At 58.9% G+C, this 19,707-nt stretch overlaps 2 protein-coding genes and 1 long non-coding RNA gene across 8 annotated transcripts; 1 reads left to right on the top strand and 2 right to left on the bottom strand.

The window, feature by feature from the left end:
* Positions 1-1,246: 1,246 nt before the first annotated feature.
* Positions 1,247-9,938, bottom strand: BCAT2 (branched chain amino acid transaminase 2). 2 transcript variants are annotated; one of them, XM_014597354.3, is made up of 11 exons: positions 9,854-9,938; positions 7,032-7,106; positions 6,589-6,789; positions 6,381-6,491; positions 5,964-6,083; positions 5,019-5,182; positions 4,410-4,552; positions 3,839-3,924; positions 3,291-3,431; positions 2,977-3,051; positions 1,247-2,668 (listed from the first exon to the last, which is right to left on the bottom strand). In XM_014597354.3, exons 1-11 carry the CDS (start codon positions 9,899-9,901, stop codon positions 2,630-2,632), a joined length of 1,203 nt encoding a protein of 400 aa, XP_014452840.1. In that variant the 5' UTR covers positions 9,902-9,938; the 3' UTR covers positions 1,247-2,629. The 2 variants fall into 2 exon arrangements, with proteins under 2 accessions (XP_014452840.1, XP_059584122.1); XM_059728139.1 differs by lacking the exon at positions 9,854-9,938 and adding an exon at positions 9,805-9,810.
* On the top strand, positions 7,383-11,174 carry LOC132250781 (uncharacterized). 2 transcript variants are annotated; one of them, XR_009462401.1, is made up of 2 exons: positions 7,383-7,453; positions 7,707-11,174. It is a non-coding gene; the product is annotated as an uncharacterized LOC132250781 (long non-coding RNA). The 2 variants fall into 2 exon arrangements; XR_009462400.1 differs by having other exon boundaries at positions 7,399-7,453; positions 7,688-11,174.
* A 1-nt stretch (position 11,175) lies between these two features.
* HSD17B14 (hydroxysteroid 17-beta dehydrogenase 14) lies at positions 11,176-18,210 on the bottom strand. Of its 4 annotated transcripts, none has more exons than XM_006274849.3 (9): positions 18,083-18,209; positions 16,949-16,993; positions 16,591-16,691; positions 16,288-16,354; positions 14,336-14,427; positions 14,067-14,171; positions 13,627-13,694; positions 13,307-13,403; positions 11,176-12,394 (listed from the first exon to the last, which is right to left on the bottom strand). In XM_006274849.3, the coding sequence occupies exons 1-9, from the start codon at positions 18,168-18,170 to the stop codon at positions 12,245-12,247; spliced, it is 813 nt and encodes a 270-aa protein (XP_006274911.1). In that variant the 5' UTR covers positions 18,171-18,209; the 3' UTR covers positions 11,176-12,244. The 4 variants fall into 4 exon arrangements, with proteins under 4 accessions (XP_006274911.1, XP_014452833.1, XP_059584123.1 ...); XM_014597347.3 differs by having other exon boundaries at positions 16,591-16,728; positions 18,083-18,172; XM_059728140.1 differs by lacking the exon at positions 16,949-16,993 and having other exon boundaries at positions 18,083-18,210.
* Positions 18,211-19,707: the final 1,497 nt, after the last annotated feature.

Here is a 19,707-nt window from a genome sequence, read left to right on the forward strand (position 1 = left end):
GCCTCCCTCTATGACGAAAGCACCCCCCCAACTTCCGTTCCTCCCCTCCCCCCCCAGTATGTGCCCCCCACCCAGGCAGCTCCAACGTCCGGCAGGCGGGGGTGGCTGATGGATAGCCTGGGTCTGACGGGTCTAAATATTTATCCTGCTTCCCGGCTGCCAGCTCATGTGACCAGGAGGGGTGGGGGAACCCCCCAGAAAGACCCCAAAGCCCTCTACCCCCCCAGACCTGAGAGGCACAGGGGGGCACTTCCTCAGAGGAGAAAGGGAGGGATGGGGGGATTCTGGGGGGAGGAGACAGAAATGGGGAGTGGGTGGCAAGGACAAGAGTTTTAGGGGTGTTGAGTAGGGGGGTGCCGGGAGGTGGGGGGCACTGGGATGCCAGGAGGGGGTGGGGACAAAACCAAGAGCTGTGTGGAAAAGAGAGGGGAAGAATAAATGAAGGAGCAGGGGAAAGGCTGGTGGAAGTGGGGGAATGGAAAAGCAGGAGGAAGGGAAGGTGAAAGTGGAGAAATGAGGGTGGTGGGGTGAGGGAGCATCACACCTAGTGGGCCCCAGGAGGGCAAAGGACCCTGCCCCATCTCCAGCCCTGGGACCAGCCACTGCCCTAGGCCCAGATCTGCCCTGCCCTGCCCTGCCCTGCCCCCCATGTGTCCGGCTGTGTCTGGTTCCCAGCAGGGCTTACCGTCACATTAATGAGATTTTTCCCCCCCCAAAAGCTCATGACGTGGGTCCGGATGCCATGGGACCAACGTCAGCCTGTTCTGCCCTGCTCAGTGCCTAGGTGGCCTAACTCATCCCCCTGCAGCACCAGGCATGATGGGGGAGAGGGGGACAGGCAGGGGTTGAGTGATGAGGAGAGAAATGGAGCTCCCCTCCAGCCCCCACAGCTGTCCCCCCCAATCCCAGACTGCCACCCCTGCCCCATGACCTGCCCCCAATGCTACCAGCTGCCCCCAGCCCCTCCCCCAGCTCAGCCCTTGACCCTTCAGCCTGTGGACTGGATCGTGGGGGGTCTGTACAACACCTGGTACAGCAGGTGCCTGACCTCTGTCCCTGGGCAGGGGTCTACACAGCATACCTAAACCCTGATCCTGGTTCAGGGGGCACTGTACAGCATTACAGAGACCCCAATCTCAGTGGGGGGCTGGGCAGTGACCAGCATAATGAAGGACCCCCAAACTTGGGTCATGTTAACCTCCATATCCCCCTCCCCACATGCACACACATGGATTCAGGACCAGGCTTCAGCCAATGACATTCCATTTAATACAAAAGAAGCTTTAACCACTGAGCGACTGTGCTGTTACCACTGGAGGGGACGGGGCAGTGGGGGAAATGGGCCCAGATTGGGATGCATGTCCCCCAGCTTCATAATTGAGCAGGGGGAGCCCCTGAAACACCTCGTAGCCAGCTGCCACCCCCCAAGGCAGACAATCTCTCCCACAATGCACTGCTCCCAGGAGCAAAAGTGCGGGGCAGGGTATAAATTACCCAGAAGGCATTACAACCGTTAGCAGGCTGCGGAGATGAGTGGTTTCTCAGGATGCATTGCACCAGTTGGGCTCTAAGCCAGGCAGGGGCAATAGGAAAGGGGACCAAGGCACGGTCATGACGTGGCAGCAGAAGGTGGCCCTCCCAGCCCTTCCCACAATGCACTGCTGCAGGAGGAGCATGCTGAGAATATCGTTACCCAGAAGGCCTTTTGATTCTAATTGTTCCTTGAGCTCCCGCCCTCCCTGGGTCCAGTCTGTCTCAGACACCTCTGCCCTGGGAGCAAAGCATTCTGGGATGCGCTACCCAGAAGGCATTGCAGTGATTCAGGTAGCCTCTCCCTGCCCGCCCCTGGGGTACCACATGCTCTCCCAGAATGCCACACTTCTGGCAGCAGGGCACATGGGGGCAGTTTCCCAGAAGGCATTGCACCTGTGAGCAGGGTCCTCCTGTTGGGACATGGGAACCTCCCAGAATATATTACGGGGCAGATTATCCAGAAGGCACTGCAACCCTCCTGGGGACCACTCTGCCACTGAACCGACATTCCCCAGAATGCACTGCTTCTGAGTTACCCAGAAGGTATTGTGACAGCTCAAAGCCTGCCCCAGCCAAGGGCACTGGTGTCTCCCAGAATGCATTGCAGGACAGATTACCCAGAAGACATTGCTAATGGCAACAGCAGGGAGCCATTAAACCCACAGGGAGTGTGTGTTGGTGAAGGGGGGGGGTCTATATATATATATATATATATATATATATATTGCACTTTAAAAAAAGAGGAGGGGGGCACTGTCTTCGGGTCCGGCTGGACAGACAGGCAGATGCCCCCACTCTGAAATCCCAAGCAGGGGGGATCTTTGGGTTCCTGGATCTTTTGGGGTACAGGTCCAGTTAGGGGAGTACCTGCTGAGGGGGAGTGACACCAAGGCAGGGGCATATTCCAGGGAGGGGGTTGGTGGATACCTGGGGAGATGAAGGCTCCAGACCCAGACAGATGAGACTGGGGAAGAATTAAAGCCATAGCCACAGCCCACCTCGCCCCTGGTTGTGGGGGTGGGAGGGGTCTGTCGGGGTGAGAGAGGATCTGGAGTGAAGGAGTCAGGGCCAAGGGGCAGGCGAGGTCCATCCCAGGTCAGACGGGGTGCACCCAGTCGCTGGACACACGGCCATACTGTAAGGCCAGACAGACAGACAGAGGGTAGGGGGGCATGAGAAAGCCAGCAGCCCAGCTGCCCCTAACCCCCACACTTCACCCTGCCTGAGCTGTATCTGGGGCTGTGCTGCCCCCTGGTGGTGATGGGGGAAAAGACAGCAGCAGTGACCTCTGACCCCCAGGACCAGTGCCCAGCCCCCTACCCCACCAGCAGTGACCTCCAGCCCGATATGATCCTCCCCACAGGGTCATGCCCTACATGTGCCCACCCCTCAGCCCTGGCTCAGCATAGCCAGCATCCCCCACCCTTGGAGGGTGGCTCTCACCTGGATATCAGTCAGCTCCTTCAGGAAGCGCTTGGCCACATCCGGGCCATTCTCCATGGTGGGGATGTGGTAGCTCTGGAAGGCGGAATAGGAATCAGTGGGCTCAGCTCAGCCCCCTGCCCCCAAGCCACACTTCTACCATCCCCCAGACCCGCCCTCCACAGTCCCATCCCACACACCCTCTTCCCTCCAGCCCATGCCCCTGACTCCCACCCCCTTCCCATCCTGGCCCCTCCCAGACCCAACCCTCCTCTGTCCCTCATGGGCCCCATACCAAAAACCTCTCCCTTAGTCCTTCCTGTCAGCTACCTCACCTGACCCTGGTAGAGGATGTGGTTGATAGGGCAGACGACACAGGCCGTGCCCGACCCAAACACCTCCTTGACCCGATTCTCATGGAGCCCCTTAAGCAGGTCGGCCATGGTGAAGACCCGCTCTGAGACCTTAAACTCGCCCTGGAGATGGCACCAAGGTTAGGGGAGACTCAGCAGGCCTCTTCACACTAGAGCACAGACCCAGGGCATAGCTGGCACCAGACTGGGCAGATGGTTAAGGATGGAGGGTGGCACCCCTGGGGCCAAGGGAGAGGCCTCCTTGATAGCAGTGAAGCTGGGGGTGGCGGGGGGGGGGATGAGAGTAGGGGTGAACTGGGCAGGAAGTCCTTGGCATCTGCCAGGGACAGCTGCTGGGGGTGGGGGGAGGGCAACAGGAGTTCCCCACTGTTGGTAGGAGTCATGCAGAGGACCAGATTCAGGAGTGGGAGGGGCCAGAGCAGGGGAATAAGCCCTGCCCCTGCATAGGACATGGGCGGGATCAAGACAGGCTCCGCTCCCGAACTCATGCCCCAGCCCACCCTACTCACCCACTTGCGCCCCAAGTCCAGCAGGCTCTGGCGAACGACTCCTGGGAGAATGATGCCATTCAGCGGGGGGGTCACCAGCTCCAGATCTGGAAGGGGAAGGGACCAGTCAGCCCAGCCAGCATCCCCCTCCCTGGGCCCCAGAGCAGCTGCTTCTGGGGTTGCGTGCACTGGGGGACTGGTTACACAGGACCCACACATCCGGCACCGAGATGCGGCTGCCTCTCAGGTGGGGTTGTGGACCAGCCAGGCAGCTGCTTCACCCAGGAGGGAGGCTCCAGAACAACCTCCCAGGGAAAGGCTGAAGGAGGAGAAATGAAGTCCTGTGACCCCAGGTCTGGCCAGGACGTTGGGGTTCCCTCCCCAGCTCTGGAGTGGGCAGGAAGCATCATGCTGCAGGTATCTACTCCCCCACCAGTGCCAGCACTGCAGTACTGCGACCATTGCTGACCACTCATGGGGCGGGCTGGGGCTGCTACAGCTTGGGTCTCCCAGCCATGCCATGATTGGCCGTGACCCTGCTTAGCAGAGGAGTCAAGGCCCCCACCAGGTGCAGGGCTAGGGGAGTTCTCACCTCCATGCTCATCAGTCCAGTACATGAAGATGTTCATGGTGCCCACCTCGGTCACCTGGTGATCATCCCCATAGAGCCACAGGACCTGCTGGCAGCCCTTCTTGGCAGCCTCGTTCTGGACATAAATGGTAGGGCCGTAGTTCCTGGGCAAGGGGAGAAATGGGGGAGATGGGGCAGGGCCATGGGGATAATCATGGGCAGTGCCAGCCTGGGTGACAGACATCAGCTCCCCCTAGTGCCAGGATGGAGAGACAGGGTATGGAAAAGGCTATGGGGGGCAGCCTGGGGAGACAGGGCAGGGGTGGGCACCACTAGCACCAAGGGGGAGGGTATGATATGGGGAGGGAGAGTGGTACCCCTGCCCAGTGCCAGGCTGGGGGGTAAGGGGCAGAGCAAGCCCCCACACACCAGGCAGGGGAGACAGGCATGGATGGACTGAGAACAGTGCCAGGCTGTCTAGCAGATACAGTCCAGGGGGCAGAGAGGTGGGGTAGGGCACATCAGGGGCTGCTGATACAGTATCCCCTCCCCTGGCACTGAGATGCAGCAACTTCTGGGTGGGGAATGCTGGGGGCAGGGGAGAGGTGGGATGGTGCTCCTGGTACTTACCCGCCCACCTTGCAGTCCCCGACCCCGCCCATCCAGGCACGGATGAAGCGGGGGTCGGCCAGCAGCGAAATGGGGCTGAAGCTCCCTGTGGGGAAGTAGGGCCCAACCGGCCCCAGGATGACGAACAGGAGGGCATAGCCAGACTTGCTCACCCCCAGGGACGGCTGTGGGGAGGGGGGGCACAGTAAATGCACCATTAACTACCTGAGCACTGTCCCCCTGTTTCATGGGCTCAGCCACCCCAGAACCCAAGCGGGAGGGGGAAGATTTTAAGGTTGACTTTCACAGTGGAGGGGGAGCGAATTCTGGGGGACAGCACAAAGTGAGGGGCAGGGAATCCAAACTGATTTGGGGAAGGTGATTTCAGGGGGATCCCAGCTGGTCGTGCTCAAGATCCCAGGGGACAGGGCAGGTGAGAGGGGTACAGACTGGAGGCTCAATTTCAGGGCACATGGAATTCAGAGGGAATCTCAAAGGGAATGAGATTTAGGAGGAAGCAACGGGGGGGCTAGGAAAGGAGAACCAGATTAGCAAGTACAGGGTGTACACAGAGGACCCAGGCTGGGAGTACAGAAGAGAGCAGGGGACACAGGGACCCATCACCTGGTGCTAGATGCAGCCACCTCTGGGGTGGGGGCTGTTTATACAGGAACCCTGGATTTGGGGAGCAGAAGGTAGCGAGATCCAGGCTGGGGACTGAGCTGTCAAGGTACGTGGGGCTCAGGCTGATCCAGGCTAGGGGGGGTTGAGATTTAGGGGTACAGGAGAATGGGGTTCAGAATCTAGAGCAGAGGGCAGGGAGATCCCAGTCAGCAGGGCATAGATTTGGGGTGCAGGGAGGGAGAAGAGGGGGATCCAGGCTAGAGATAAAACTGGACTTCTTCCTCCTGCACCCAATCTGTAGTCCACCCCCTATCTTCCCCCTCGGAGTTGGGGCTTGGGCACCTCGGTCCCGATGAAGGTAGGCCGAATGTACAGGCTGGCGCTGTCAGAGCAGGGCACCCAGTCCTGGTCGATGGAGATGAGCTGGCAAATGCACTCCAGCAACTCAGCCTGATCAAAGGCCTGGCAGGGAGAAGGGCATGGCTGAAACATACCCAACTGCAGACCCCTCCCAAGGCAGGGCAAGACCCCAAGAGTCTGGGCTCCCAGCCCCATATGCTGCTGTAACCCCACTGAGTGGGGAAAGAACCCAGGAGTCCCAGCTTCCTGGCTCAAACCCTCCAGACCTCACTCTGGTCCTCCAGCTGGGGGAGCCCAGGCATCCTGGATCCCAGCTCCATAAACCACAGTAACCCACCAGAGCCCAGTGAGGTGGCAGAGCACAGAGGTGTCTGCCCCCCTTCCCCACCAGGTACTCACAGGCAAGCAGGCCCTCATGGCTGACCGGTACATGCGCTCCATGTTAAGCGTCGGCCGGAAGAGGCGGATGCGCTGGTCAGTCCCCCGAAAAGCCTTCATGCCCTCAAAGAGCTGGGACAGGACACAAGGGGTCAGTTGGGGACAGTTGGACGGATGAGAACCTGGCACCAGGATGTGACTGGGGTAGGCTGCTGTGCCTCACACTCACCTCCACAGAGTAGTGCAGGGCAGAGGAGGCTGGGTGCAGGGTGAGGTTCTGGAAGGGCTTGATGTAGGGTCTACCCCAGCCCCTCTCCTGGCTCCACTCCACTGTCAGCATGTGGTCCGTGAAGTTTTTCCCGAACACCAGAGCCCCAGGGTCCGGCTGGGGCTTCAGGTGTTGGCTCAGCTCCACTTGGAGGTCGGAGGCCTGGTGGAGAACCCAGAAGTCCAGGCTCCCAGCTGGCAGCCACACCCACCCCTTGATGGAGCGGGTAGAGACCCCAGGAGTCCAGGCTCACAGTTCCCCTGCTCTAACCCACCAGACCCTGCTCCCCTCGCAGTGCTGGGATAGAACCCAGGAGGCCTGGTACCAGCCCCCCTGCTCTACCCCATCAGACCTTGCTCCCCTGCCCAAGCTAGGAGAACCCAGGTGTCTGGGGGGAGTCTCACCTTAAAGATGCTGCTGAAGGGTCTCTGGGATCCAAGCAGGGCTGTGAGGGCAGCACAAACCCGTCCCGGCAGCACCTGGGGGAGACAGGCAGATGATGAGAGTGGGGGGCAGGGATGGGGGGGGCACAGCCTCTTGTCACAGCCCCCTAGGGCCCCACCCCTAGTGCCCCCCACCCCCTCAAAGCACAGCGCCCCCTAGTGCCCCTGTATGGGCACAGCCCAGGCTGCCAATCCCATCAAAACAAACAGGCTGGTTAATATGTAACCCCCAGCCCCAGGTCAGGGGCCACAGTCCAGAGCCAGGGCTGCTGGGAGCCCGTGAGGGGGCTTCCCAAGGTGCTCTGGGGCCAGGGCAGAGTCCAGTCAGCTGAGCAGGGAGACTGGGAGCCCGGACACCAGGGTTCTGTCTGCAGCGCTAGGAGGTGAGAGCTGGGAGCCCAGATGCCTGGGTGCTGCTCACAGTGCTGGGCATGGAGTGGGCTCTGGTGGGTTAGAGCTGGGGGACCAGGAGCCCGGACACCTGCGTTCTACCCCACTGTGGGAGGGGAGCAGGGCCTGGCATTAGGGCAGCAGGTGGGAGCCCAGACCCCTGGGTTCCCTCCTTGGCCAGGGGCCCCTGGCTCATTGCTGTTCCCACCACTTGCCTGCACACAAAGGGCTCCATTGGGTATGCAGGAGGACGTGCCTGCCTGGTGTGGGAACTACCCTCCCGCCCAGCTCTGTGGTGCCAGTGCCTCCCCCTTGCCCCCGGCCTGGACTTTGCCTGGGCTGGCCCAGGACTCGCAGAGCTGCAGGGACTTGGGGGCCATGCAGCAGCCAGACATGCACGGAGCAAAGCGGGACTCAGCCCCCCTGCCTACAACACCTGCCAGATACCTGGGTCTATGGTAAGCTGTTTGCCCATGGTCCCAGATGACTGGGTTCCTGGGGCCACCCATTTCCCCTCCTTTGGGTTCATCCCCTCACTGGGGATCATGGCAAATGACTTTCTCTTCCCAGATGCCTGGGTTCATGATCTGTTCTCTTACCTCCATCCCTCCCTTGGGGTGAAAGGGAAGTTTCTTTCCCACCCTGGACACCTGGGTTCCCAGTCTGACTCCCACATCCCTGTTGGACCTGTGGTTCTTCCCCCTGCCCCAGACACCTGGGTTCCTTCCTCCCCACCCCCTCCCCAAGTCGCAGCACTTTTCCCCTCGCACTTGAACACGAATCCACAGTGGAGCACTGCCCTCACTCATCTCCCACCATTAGGCCATTTGTGGGACTTGGTCATAGCAGGAGACTACATGGTGTAGGGGGTGGAGATCAGGACCAGGACACCTGGGTCCCAAGGAAAGTGGGGGCAACAGTTTAATTTCCAGGCAAGAAATAAGAAGAAAGTGGGGAGAAAAAGGTTTGAAGGTACAGCATAGAGTGAGGCTTAGGAGTCTGAACACCTGGGTTCTTTCCCAGCTCTAGGAGGGAAGCGGGTCGGGGAGGGTGTTGAGCAAGGTGCTGGGATATAACCCAGGTGTCCAGGTTCCCAGCCCCTCACTCTCCACCAGGGATGGGCAATTGTTTTGGGCAGAGGGCCGCTTACTGAGTTTTGGGAAGCCATCGAGGGCCACATGACAGGCAGCTGGGGGCAGATAAATATTAATTTTCTAAATTTTTTAGGGGCCTTGCAGGCCAGATAGAATGGCCTGGCGGGCCACAATTTGCCCACCCCTGCTCTACACCCTCCAGACCTGCTCCCTTCCCAGAACTGGGATGGAACCCAGGCGTCCAGGATCCCAGCTCTGGGAGGTGAGGGTCGAGGGTCTGGGGGTGTTGAGCAAGGTGCTGGGAGCCTGGACACCTGGGTTGTATCCCAGGTCTGGGAAAGGAGCCAGTCTGGGAGGTTAAAGCAGGAGGATCTGGGAGCCGGGATGCCTGGGTTCTCTCCCAGCGCTAGGAGGAAAGCGAGTCTGGGGGGCTTAGAGCAGAGGGCAGGGCTAGGAGCCGGGACTCCTGGGTTCACTCCCAGCTGTGGGCAGGAACCAGGCTCCTCCTGAGTAAGAGCAAGGGCAGGCAGGACACCTGGCTCTAATCCAGCTCCAGGAGGGGAAGGGCTCAGACTCCAGGGCTTGAAATGAATCCACCGGGAACCACCAGCAGCCGCTAGGAGCCAGGGGCACCACAGGCCCCACCCCCCACACCCAGCACCAGGGGCCAAGCGCTGGGTGAGGACCCAGGGCCCAAGGCTGGGTACAGCCTGGGACCCCTGCTGCCCCACAAGGCCCCTGCCCTGTGCCTGTCATATCACACACGACATGAGCTGGAAAGACTCAGCCTCTGCTGTTAGTGGCCCTGCCAAGAGGAGTGAAGGGCGCTGGGAGGCGCGGAGGCTGCGGGTCGGGAGCAAGGGGCATCGGCAGGGCATAGGGTGCCCCTCACTCTCAACCCGCAGCCCCTGCCCCACCAGCCCTGGTGTAACGTGCCCAGGACACCTTCCCCACATGAACCCGCCTGTCCCAGCCAATGCACCACGGCCTGGGGGGGCCCAGACTCAGCTTCACCCTGTGTCCCCCCGGCCCATCTCCGGGCCTCCCCTGGGCCCCACGGCCCCCGCCCCGGGAGGCTCCCGCCGCTCCGCCCCTTCTGTCCCAGCAGGGCCGCGGCTCCCCCGGGACAGGTGCGGAGCAGGATCCGATGCGGGCGAAGGTGAGCACGGCCGGGCCGGCCCCGCGCAACACCACGGCAGGGCACGGGGCGGGAGTGCGTGGCTCCGGGCGGGGGGCGGTTAGAGGGGCAGCCCGAGCCGGGCCAGTGCCCTCACTCCCGACCCGGCCGCCCGCACTCACCCCGAGCCGGGCACGGGCCCAAGTCCCCGGCGCCGCCACTGCTGCCATAGCCGGTGTCACCGCCAATTCCCCCCCGCCCCCTCCCCCTGCCACGGCCTGGCCACGCCCCCTCCCCGTCGCCCAATAAGGACCCGCCCCCCGCGAGAGTCCCCGCCAATGGCAGAGGGCACCCGCCGCGGAGACCCGCCCCCTACTAGCCTCCCCCAATAACGGGCGCCCAAAGGAGCCGCGGCCCCTCCTCGTGGCCCCGCCCCCAGTCTGGCCCCGCCCCGAGGGGCCCCCTCCTCCAACGGAGGGCGGGGCAGGGGGGACCCTACCCCGATCATATTTTCCTGAGAGGAGGGGGGCGTGGGGGAGCCTGGCCAATCAGGTCATCCCGTCGCTCCCACTCCCACCCCAGCAGCCAATGGGAGCCGAGGACTGGCACCCCCTCCCTCCCCCCAAGCATGGGGTACGGCCTGCCCTCCCCCAGCAGCTGCAGGCCGAGGGGGGGGAGACACTGCTTTGGGGGAAGCCCGCAGCCCCCCCTATAAGGCCTGGGCAGAGACAAGGGGCCCTTGGCGGGGGCGGCCCTGCCCTCCCCGAGCAGCATCCATCCCCTCGGGCAGCCCCACGCGTGCCTGCTAACTGCTCCCTGGGCTCCATTTCCAGCCCTTAATCACCGCTCCTGGAGAACAAAGGGGAGCGTAATTGAGCTCATTGATTTCTGGAGCAGCCTTCGGCCTCGCTAGCAGCGGGAGGAGCTCCCTAGGGCTGGGATTAGCCTGCACCGGGCTGGGGCTGGTCGGACACAAGCCCCAGCTCCTGGGGTGAGGGGCTGCCACAGGCTCCAATGAAAGCTAGTGGGAAACCAGCAGTAAGAGTTGAGCTGCTCCCCCTTTCCAGGGGTGCTAGTTGCAGGATACTGGCAGATAAGGTTCTTTGGGTAGAGGTGATCTCTTTTATTAGACCAACTAAATACTTGGAAAAATTGCTCTTTGCAAGCTTTCTGGCACAAACGCCCTTCTTCAGGTGTTCAGACTCCCTCTGCCTGAAGAAGGGTGTTTGTGCCCAAAAGCTTGCAAAGAACAATTTGTCCAACTCCCTAGTTGGTCTAACAGAAGAGCTCCCATCTACCCAAAGAACCTGGTCTGCTTTATACCCTTTCAAGTGCTGACTCCGTAGCTGGTCAGCTCTTTTTTGCAGCTGCTGCAGTGTGATCCTTGTTTTGCATGTGGAGCCCATCTACATTTATTGTCCAATTCACCAGTGAGGATACTCCCTCAGCTGGGAGGAGATACCCCCCCCCCTCCAGGTACCCAATAAAACTTAGATCACAAGACTGACTGGCAGATCATCTTTATTGAGTAGCTGACATGTATGGTAGGGAGTGCTGCCCCCTGACCCACCTGGAGGACCCCCCCCTGCCCCTCCATGCCTGGCACCAAGACAGCCAGATTTTCTCTCTGGCACCTTGATGACAGTCAAAGGCACTTGGGGTTTTGCTGATCTGGGTTCACAGCCAGTTCCAACCTCACCAGGACATCCAGGAGGCAAAGGCATAGGGGAAGACACCTGCTTCCCCCCTGTCAAAAATCCTCACGGCAGAGAAGAAGAGCTATTGCATGTGGGTGCGTATAGGCAGCTGTGGAGGTAGCAGTCCATTTGTCACCTGAATAGGACCCCCTGACCAAGCATGGGGTGCCCTGTGCCAAGTAGTCCCTAGGCAGAGACCAGGGTGCCCCCTGCCTGCCCCAGACACAGCACAGGCCCCCCTTGAGTAAAACTGACATGCCCTAGGCAGAGCAGAACCTCCACCCTCCGCTTGAGATGGGTGCCCCCACCTATGCAGGCTGTAATACATGCCACCCTCAAGGAGCTGCTCATTAAAGCAGGCCAAAGCTGGGGAAACTGAGGCCAGAGGCCCAGACTTGCCCCCCCATCCCCCACTGTCTCTCTCCATAGGACCCTGCTTTGTTTGATTCCCTTGACATGGTCCCTTCCTGATGAATAGAGTGTTAAAGCAATCTGGGAGGATCCGAGTGGGGTTGAGGGGTTGAGGGCGAGGGGACAGCTGTGGGTTTTGTGCAGGTAAAGTGAGCCAGGATGCCTGGGTTCTCTCCTAGCTTTGGGAGGGGAGCGGGGTCTGGTGGGGGACAGCAGGGTGGGCTCAGAGCCAGGACACCCGAGTTCTCCCTCCAGCAGTGGGAAGGAGGGGGGAATGGTAGATTAGACCTGGGAGCCAAGACACCTGGGTTCTCCCCCAGCTTTGGGAGGAAGCAGGGTCTGGAAGAGGGGGCATATGCAGCAGGTAGCACCAATTCACCTTGGAGCATTCATTTGAAATTACCAGGTCAGGGCCCAAAGGGGGAAACTGAGGCATGCCCCCTCCACCTCCCTGACCCACAGCTCCTAGGAGGCGGCGGGCTGGCTCTTGGGGGCATAGCCCAGCTCTGCACCACCGCTCAGCAGCAAGTCGATGCCAGTGCAGAAGGTGGCGTCAGCAGCCAGGTACAGCACGGCCCTGGCACACTCCTTGGGCGTGCCCATGCGAGCCAGGAGCTAGAGAAGGTGGGGGAGCACATATCACACAGAAGTCCCCACCCCCTGAAAGCCAGGTGCCCCATGGGCTGCTGGGATAGTCTGAGCCCCACCAGTGCCCTAGCCTAGAACCCCCAAACCACAGATCCTGGCCCTTACAGGAACCCTAGAGCTAGTGTCCCTGGCTCCCACTTTGAGCCCCCAAATAGAGGCTTTGTCATCCCCAAACCCAGGGGTCTGGCAACTGCATACACCCTAGAATCACTCCAGCCCCAGACTGGGACAGCCTGGAGTCCCCTGAACCTCCGAACTACGGACCCTGGCTCTTCCCAGGCCCCCATAATGGAGGCAGCTTGGCTCCCACTCTGACCCCCTCCACCAAATACAGGTCCTGATCTCCTCCCTGCCCCTCCAAAACACCCAGAGAGACAGCACCAATTTCTCCTAGAACCACTCTGGCCCCCAACATTGGGATGGCCTGCCCCCCACTTCCCCAAGCCCCCTTTCCAGAGCTGGGAGAGAACCCAGGTGACCTGGCTTCCAGCCCTCACCACTATCCCACCAGACCTTACTCCCTTCTCTGAGCTGGGAGAAAACCCAGGTGTCCATCCCAAACAACAGATCCTGGCTCCCTCCAGACTCTGGGAAAGGCAGGGCCCCCCTCTCTGTACCCCAACATACAGCAGCATCTCACTAGTCACCAAGTCATGGAGGGCCCGGGGCCCCTCTGAAGCCCCACACCAGCCTCCCCCCTTTGCCCCCCCACAAGACACACCTCCATAGCCCCCAAGGAGCTCCATCAAGAGCCCCCAACCCCTTACCCCCAGATCCCCCAAGCTTCTCCCCTGAAAAGCCCCTCTTTCCAGTAAGCCCCAGCATCTAGTCTAGAGGGAACCCCACCATTAAGGCTCCCCTGCCACTTCTCCCACTTGCCTGGGCTTCCTTGCCAGCTTGGATCACGGCCTTGGGATTGGCTGTCTGCCTGGCAAGCTCTGCCCACATTGGGGTCCAAATGTTCCCAGGAGAGATGCTGGGGGTGGGGGGGGAAGGGACAGACTGACACAACAACATTTCAGTGCCCTCCCTGGAGGAATCTACTCCCCCCCAGGTGCTGTGACAGCAACAGTGCTGTGAACTTCCCCCAGCAATGTCCCCAGCCAGTGATTCCCCCGGTGCTGCAAGCTTCCCCCCCATCCCTACTGGGGTCTCCCTCAGTGCTGTGAGCTTCCCCCTCAGTAGTGCCCCAGTAGTACCTGTTCACCCTTACACCATATCTGCTCTCATCAATAGCCATAGCTTTGGTCATTGCTGTCACCGCGCCCTGTGGACAGAAAGGGTTGGGGGCTCTGGGCAGATGTATGAGTGCGGGGAAGGGGCACTTTGCCCCCATCTGGCCTCAGGGTTGGGGGAGATTCTGGAATACACCCAGGCTCAAAACTCTTTGATCAACATGAGTTAAAGTAGGGAACTGGGATGCCTGGGTTCTATCCCAGCTCTGGGAAGCAAGTAGGGGCTGGTGAGTTACAGCAGTGGGGCTAGGAGCCAGGACACCTAGGTTCTACCCCAGCTCTGGGAAGGGAGTGGGGTCTAGTGGGTTAGAGCTGGGAGAAGCTGGGAGCTAGGACACCTGGTTTCTCCCCCCCAGCTCACTGATGAGTGGGGCTAGTGCATTCTAACTAGGTTCAGGTTGTACCTTCGTAGCGACATATGGAACAGCCTGTCTCTGCCCAAAGACACCAACGAGGCTGGAGATGTTGATAATGTTTCCCTGAGTCTTCCGAAGGTGAGGTAGGGCGAACTGCACAGGAAGACGGTGTTGGGGAGGATAAACACAGCCACCTCTGAGATGAAGCACGCTGGGGGACTGATTATTCAGGGACCCCCCCCTTGCCCACTGCTGAAATGCTACCTCTGGGGTAGAATAGGGTGCCCCTGGGGTGGGGGCATGGAGGTTTTCCTCACCTTTGCCATCAAGAAATAGCCAATGAGATTGATCTCGAGGAGCTCCCGAAACTTCTGAGGGCTGATGTCATCAATTTCTTGCTCAGGTGGATCTGGGGAAGGGACAAGGGGGTAGCATTAGAGAGAACCAAGTCAGGTGACTTCTCCCCTTTCTCCCGAGTACATCCCACCTCCCAGGACCACCAGTCCCCACCACAGAAACATGCGACACACCCGGAAGCTGCCCCCCATTGTAGCAGGTCTGACATAAAACCTGCCTCACTCCAGCTCCTCGGTGTCTTTTCACATTATTTCACCTGCTATGCCTCGATGTATATGGACTGGGACGCCACCCTAAATGCTGGAGAAATCCTGGCTGCCTTCCATCAGCCCAACCAGACTCTCAGTCCTACTGTCACTCTTTGGACCCTCTCTCTACCACCCAATTATTCTATGCCCAGTTGGCCCTCTCTGTGCCCTGCGGGTACCACCCATGGCCCTCCTGGCCCTTTCCATGCCCCATAGCACTAAAAAGCCTTAAGACCATTAATCATAACCGCCAGCCTCCCTCACAACCAAACCATGTCTCATGGGTATCAGGCATCATCAGTTAGTACCTCCAGCCCATCATGCCTTTCTGTTGAGGCCTTGGACTTTAAGGCCCTGGCTGTCACTGGCAGCCCCTGCACATTTGTTTGGGCCTGGCTTCTACGTCTCAGCCTCCTGGACCCAGCCCCAGCCCTCTTACCCTCAGCCCCTGCTTGGAGCCTAACCTTGGCCTTCTTAGTCTAAGCCCCTGCCCAAAGTCCAGCCTTGGCCCTCTCAGCCCCAGCTCCAGTCCCTGCCTGCAAGTGTGGTTGCAGTTGCCCCCCTGCTTTGATTCCTGCTCCACCCAAACTTCAAAACCACCCATCTGGGAGGTGCAGCAGCATTTCTATTCAGGCAGCACTGAGGGAATCAACTGACTTCATGGTTCATTGTCATCTCCATGATTCCTGCTAATCTCCACACTCTACAAATGTTAAGAACCTTCCATCCTTTTTAATGGTCCTGATGTTCCACCATTCAAACTAGCCTTTTTCCTGCAGGTTTGCTCATGTTTGCTATTCCCAGTGACATCTTTCTTCTCTTTCACATTCCTATAGACTCTTTTTTAGCTTTAACTAAACCCCTTAACTCAGGTGTGGTCATAATAACTCAGGTAAAGACATGACTCACAGCCAGGTATTGGAGGCACCGTCAAGACACTCAAGAAGGCTAGATTTTGTTTTATCAATCTGAATAAGACATACATTCAGCTCTAGTGATTACAGGATTCATGACACAATGTCTTTGGACTATTTTGACTATTTTTTGCCAATGTGTTGTGCTTTTTTTTTTTTTTTAAACTTTAGATAGAATTTAGCAAATCTGTGTGTATTCCAATAGTGATATTTGTGCTTGATCTCAGACTGAATAATAAAGTGCTAGCCCCCTAGCATATTAGTAAAGCTGCTAGTTTTGCTCTAACTGGAAAAAAGATGTGTTGTGTTTCATGTGATGTGCCATACCATCTGCAATCCCTTTTCAAAGTCCTAGATCTGCCCATGACTGCCTGAGTCCTGGCCACAGCCCCAGCCCCTGCCCTCTTGAACCCACGTGTCCCAGGGACCCTGCTGCCACAGCCTCCTCTCCACTCCTACAGTCACAACTAAATGCTCTGGTCTTTACCAGCCTACAATAACTCCTTTGAGGCAGATCCAAGGGGTGCCCTGGTGGACTTGCACCCCCTTTTGATTCCTGTTCCACCAAAAGTTTAAAGCCAACTACCTGGGAGGAGCAGCACGTCTACTCTGCTATACCCCCCTGGCCCCTGGGGATCCTGCTAATGTGCAACACCCCTCCCAGCAGGAGGAGCTCCCTAATACAGCATCCGCCCCCCTACCCCGTCAGGGTCCCTCCAAAGATCCCCTGGCACTATCAGGGTGACTCACGCTGCCCGGCATTGTTCACAAGACAGTCCAGGTGCCCAAAGCGCTGCAGGGTTGTGGATACCAGGGCCTGGAAGAGGGGAGCAAGGAGCAGGGGTCAGAGGGAGAGAGCCAGGGGTATAGGGAATCAGGGGAGGACAGTAGGGATTTTTGGGGTTCAGGGCAGATTGGGAGGGACAGGCCTTATCAGACCCAGCCTCAAGTGCCTACCATCTTGAGGTGCTGTATGATGAGCAGGGGGGCTTGAGACCCCTATTGCTTTCTCTTTAAAGACCTCTCCCCCACTCCTCCCCAAGCCCAACCCACCTGGATATCCTGTTCACTGGTGACATCACAGGGCCAGAAGAACGGCTTCCCGGGGCCACCCGACTCCTTTAGTGCCTGCTCCAGTGCCTCCCCCACCTCCTCTGCAAGTGAAAAGGGAAGAGGGGTGGGGAGAAACAGCTGGGGAGGAGGTAGCATTAGATACTGGGGGGAATGGGAGATCCCAAGGGGAAGGGGGCATCCATAAATACCAGGCAGGGACAGATCTGGGGGCCAGAAGTGTAGGACCCTGTCCCCAGTCCCAATCACCCCAGCCCTGGGATGCAAGGGGAAGCCTCCCTCCACCTGAGCCCCACGGGGAAGGGGAGATAAGGACAGGAGGTGGGGTGGGGAGGTTCACCTTCAGCTTTTGGGGCACAGAAGACCACATGAGCTCCCTGATGGACTGTGTGGGTGGAGGGGGGAGTTGTGGAGTTGCAAGGGGACAAAGTAAGAGGACAAGGTTAGTGTGAGATTGGCTGGTGCTACACGCTTCCTCCTACAGTGCAGGCAGAGGCAACATCCCCCCCCCCCCCCCTGCTTCAGTGCTACAAGCTTCCTCCTAGCCTACCCTCCACATCCCCCCAGGCAGGGATGGGTCTCTGCTGCCCCCTACTGACCAGCTCCCTGCACTATACATGTCTCATAGAAATGGAAGGGCCAAGATTTGGTGCTGGGGGGTGAGGGGGGGATGGGCTAACACAGCCTCTTCACCACCAGCTCAGCCCCATGACAGAAAGCTGGGGTGGGCATCAGGGTCCCCCCTGACAGGAGCTGTTAGTGGTGGAGGGCACAGGGGCAGGCCAAACCCAGGGCTGGGTAACAAAGGCAGGGGACAGAGGTGGGGTACATTGTAGGCTTTACCCCCCCACCACACTCATATCTCTGGCCTCTTCCCCCCTCCAAGTCAGTGACCTGCTGGATGAACAGTCTCGGGACAGACAAAGTCCAGCTGGGTCCAAGCCTTGGCCCTGCCTCAAAGTCCTCTCCCCACCCAGGCCCCAATCCCAGCCTTGCAGATCCCCCACTATATCTGCCACCCCATGCCTCAGCCCCCAACCCCTCCATGGTCAGACATGGCAGCCCCGTCCTCCCTGCTCCCCCATGCCACCCCTTGACCCCCACAATCCCAGCCCCACAACTCACTAGGCCCCTGCCCCAGCCCAGAGCCCCCCTCCGCATCACCCCAAGGACTCCCTGCTCCTTGACCCCCACCTCCCCGGCTTTCCCACAGAGTCCCTGCAATAGCCCTGACTTCAGCTCCCTTCAGCCCCCACACCTAATACCCCCAGTCCCACTCATCCCCAAGCCCACTGTACCCAGTCCCTGCCCTGCCCCATCCCATCCCCTCAGACCCAGTGCACCCTGATCCCAGCTCCCCCAGCCACCCCACACCCAATAACCCCCAGTCCCACTCACCCCCAAACCCACTGCACTCCAGTTCCTGCTCTACCCATCCCAGCCCCAGCACACAGAGACCTCTGTCCCCCCTTACCAAACTCCCTGACGATGGCTTCCCCGATGCCCCTCGTGCCTCCCGTCACAAGGGCAACCTTGCCTGGGTAGCGCAGCCCCGAAGCCATGGCCAGGCCAGCCCAGCCCCAGCTGATCCGGGATCACGTGTTCCCCCTGGGCAGGAGTTATAAAGGAAGAGGGGAGACAGATGCACCCTGGGAAATATAGTCTCTTGATTGTGGGGGGATTGGAATAGGGCATCCCCTACCAAGGGTCACCACTGCAGGGCCAGATTAACACATAGGCAAACTAGGTACATGCCTAGGGCCCTAAGTGAAGAAGAGACCCAATTGTGCTTATTTTACCTATTATAATTATTGAGTGAAAAAAAGGAATATACAAATTTTATCTTCAGCTGGTTTCCCTAGGGTCCACTAAAGGGTTAATCTGTCCCTGCACCACTGGGGTCCTTACACATGTAATTCCCAGGAAGTGGGGGGCAGCAGTGGTGCTGGTTGCCTGTGTTTTGCTATGGGGTTTCCCAGGCTTCTGGGCTTTACTGATTGCCCCCTTCCCCACCTTTCTGCTGCACGTGTCAAGGTGTTTTTAAGCCTCCCTTCAAGGCATTGGGTGTTGGCTGCTTGGGGATTGGGATTGGGTTGTGCCAATTGGGTTGTGTCAAGTTCATCATGGGGGCACAGAAGGGAATTGGTGAGGCTTTACTCACCAAGGCGCCCCTGGGGGTTACAAGAAATAATGGCCATAAGCTAGCAGAGAGCAGATTTAGACTAGACATTAGGAAGAACTTCACAGTTAGAGTGGCCAAAGTCTGGAATGGGCTCCCAAGGGAGGTGGTGCTCTCCCCTACCCTGGGGGTCTTCAAGAGGAGGTTAGATAGGCATCTAGCTGGGGTCATCTAAACCCAGCACTCTTTCCTGCCTATGCAGGGGGTTGGACTCGATGATCTATTGAGGTCCCTTCCGACCCTAACATCTATGAATCTATGAATACTCCTGCTGGAACCAAAACTAGCGCTTTCACCCCATGGTGGTGCATTTTGTTGCTACACTGACCTGCTTGTAGCAAAGGGAGTGGGAGGAATGCAATTGGTCTGGGGTATGGGGAGGGGGGTGAACCCCTTGATTGCTGGGCTGGTTCTTATAGGGGCATGGAATTGGACTCAGAGAGCAGGAGACTTAGGTTTCAATTGGATATCAGGAAAAACCTCTTTACTGCTAGAGCAGTGAGGCTGTGGACTAGACTGCCTAGAGGAGCTGTATGCTCTCCATCACTGGAGGGGCTCAAGGAGAGGTTGGACAGGCACTGGTCAGGAATGATCTAGGTGTAGCTCTGCCTGTGTTCTGCTCTGGGGGTTTCCCGGGCTTTGCTGGTTGCTCCCACCTTTCTGCTATGGGTGTCTAGGTGTTTTTAAAAAGCCTTCCTCAGAGGCACTGTGTGTTCGCTGAAGCCAAGGCTGGGGATTGGGATTGGGCTGTGCCAGTGCTCCTGCTGGATCTTAAAGCCAGGGGCTTCTGGCTAGAGGGTCTTGTCCCTCCACTCAGGGTCAGACCGACTGCTGTATTTGAGGTCAGGAAGGAATTTTACCCCATGGTCAGATTGGTGAGGACTATGGGGGTTGTTGCCTTCTGCTGTAGCAGGAGGTCT

Source organism: Alligator mississippiensis, chromosome 5 (assembly GCF_030867095.1).
Source record: "Alligator mississippiensis isolate rAllMis1 chromosome 5, rAllMis1, whole genome shotgun sequence".
NCBI lineage: Eukaryota > Metazoa > Chordata > Crocodylia > Alligatoridae > Alligator > Alligator mississippiensis.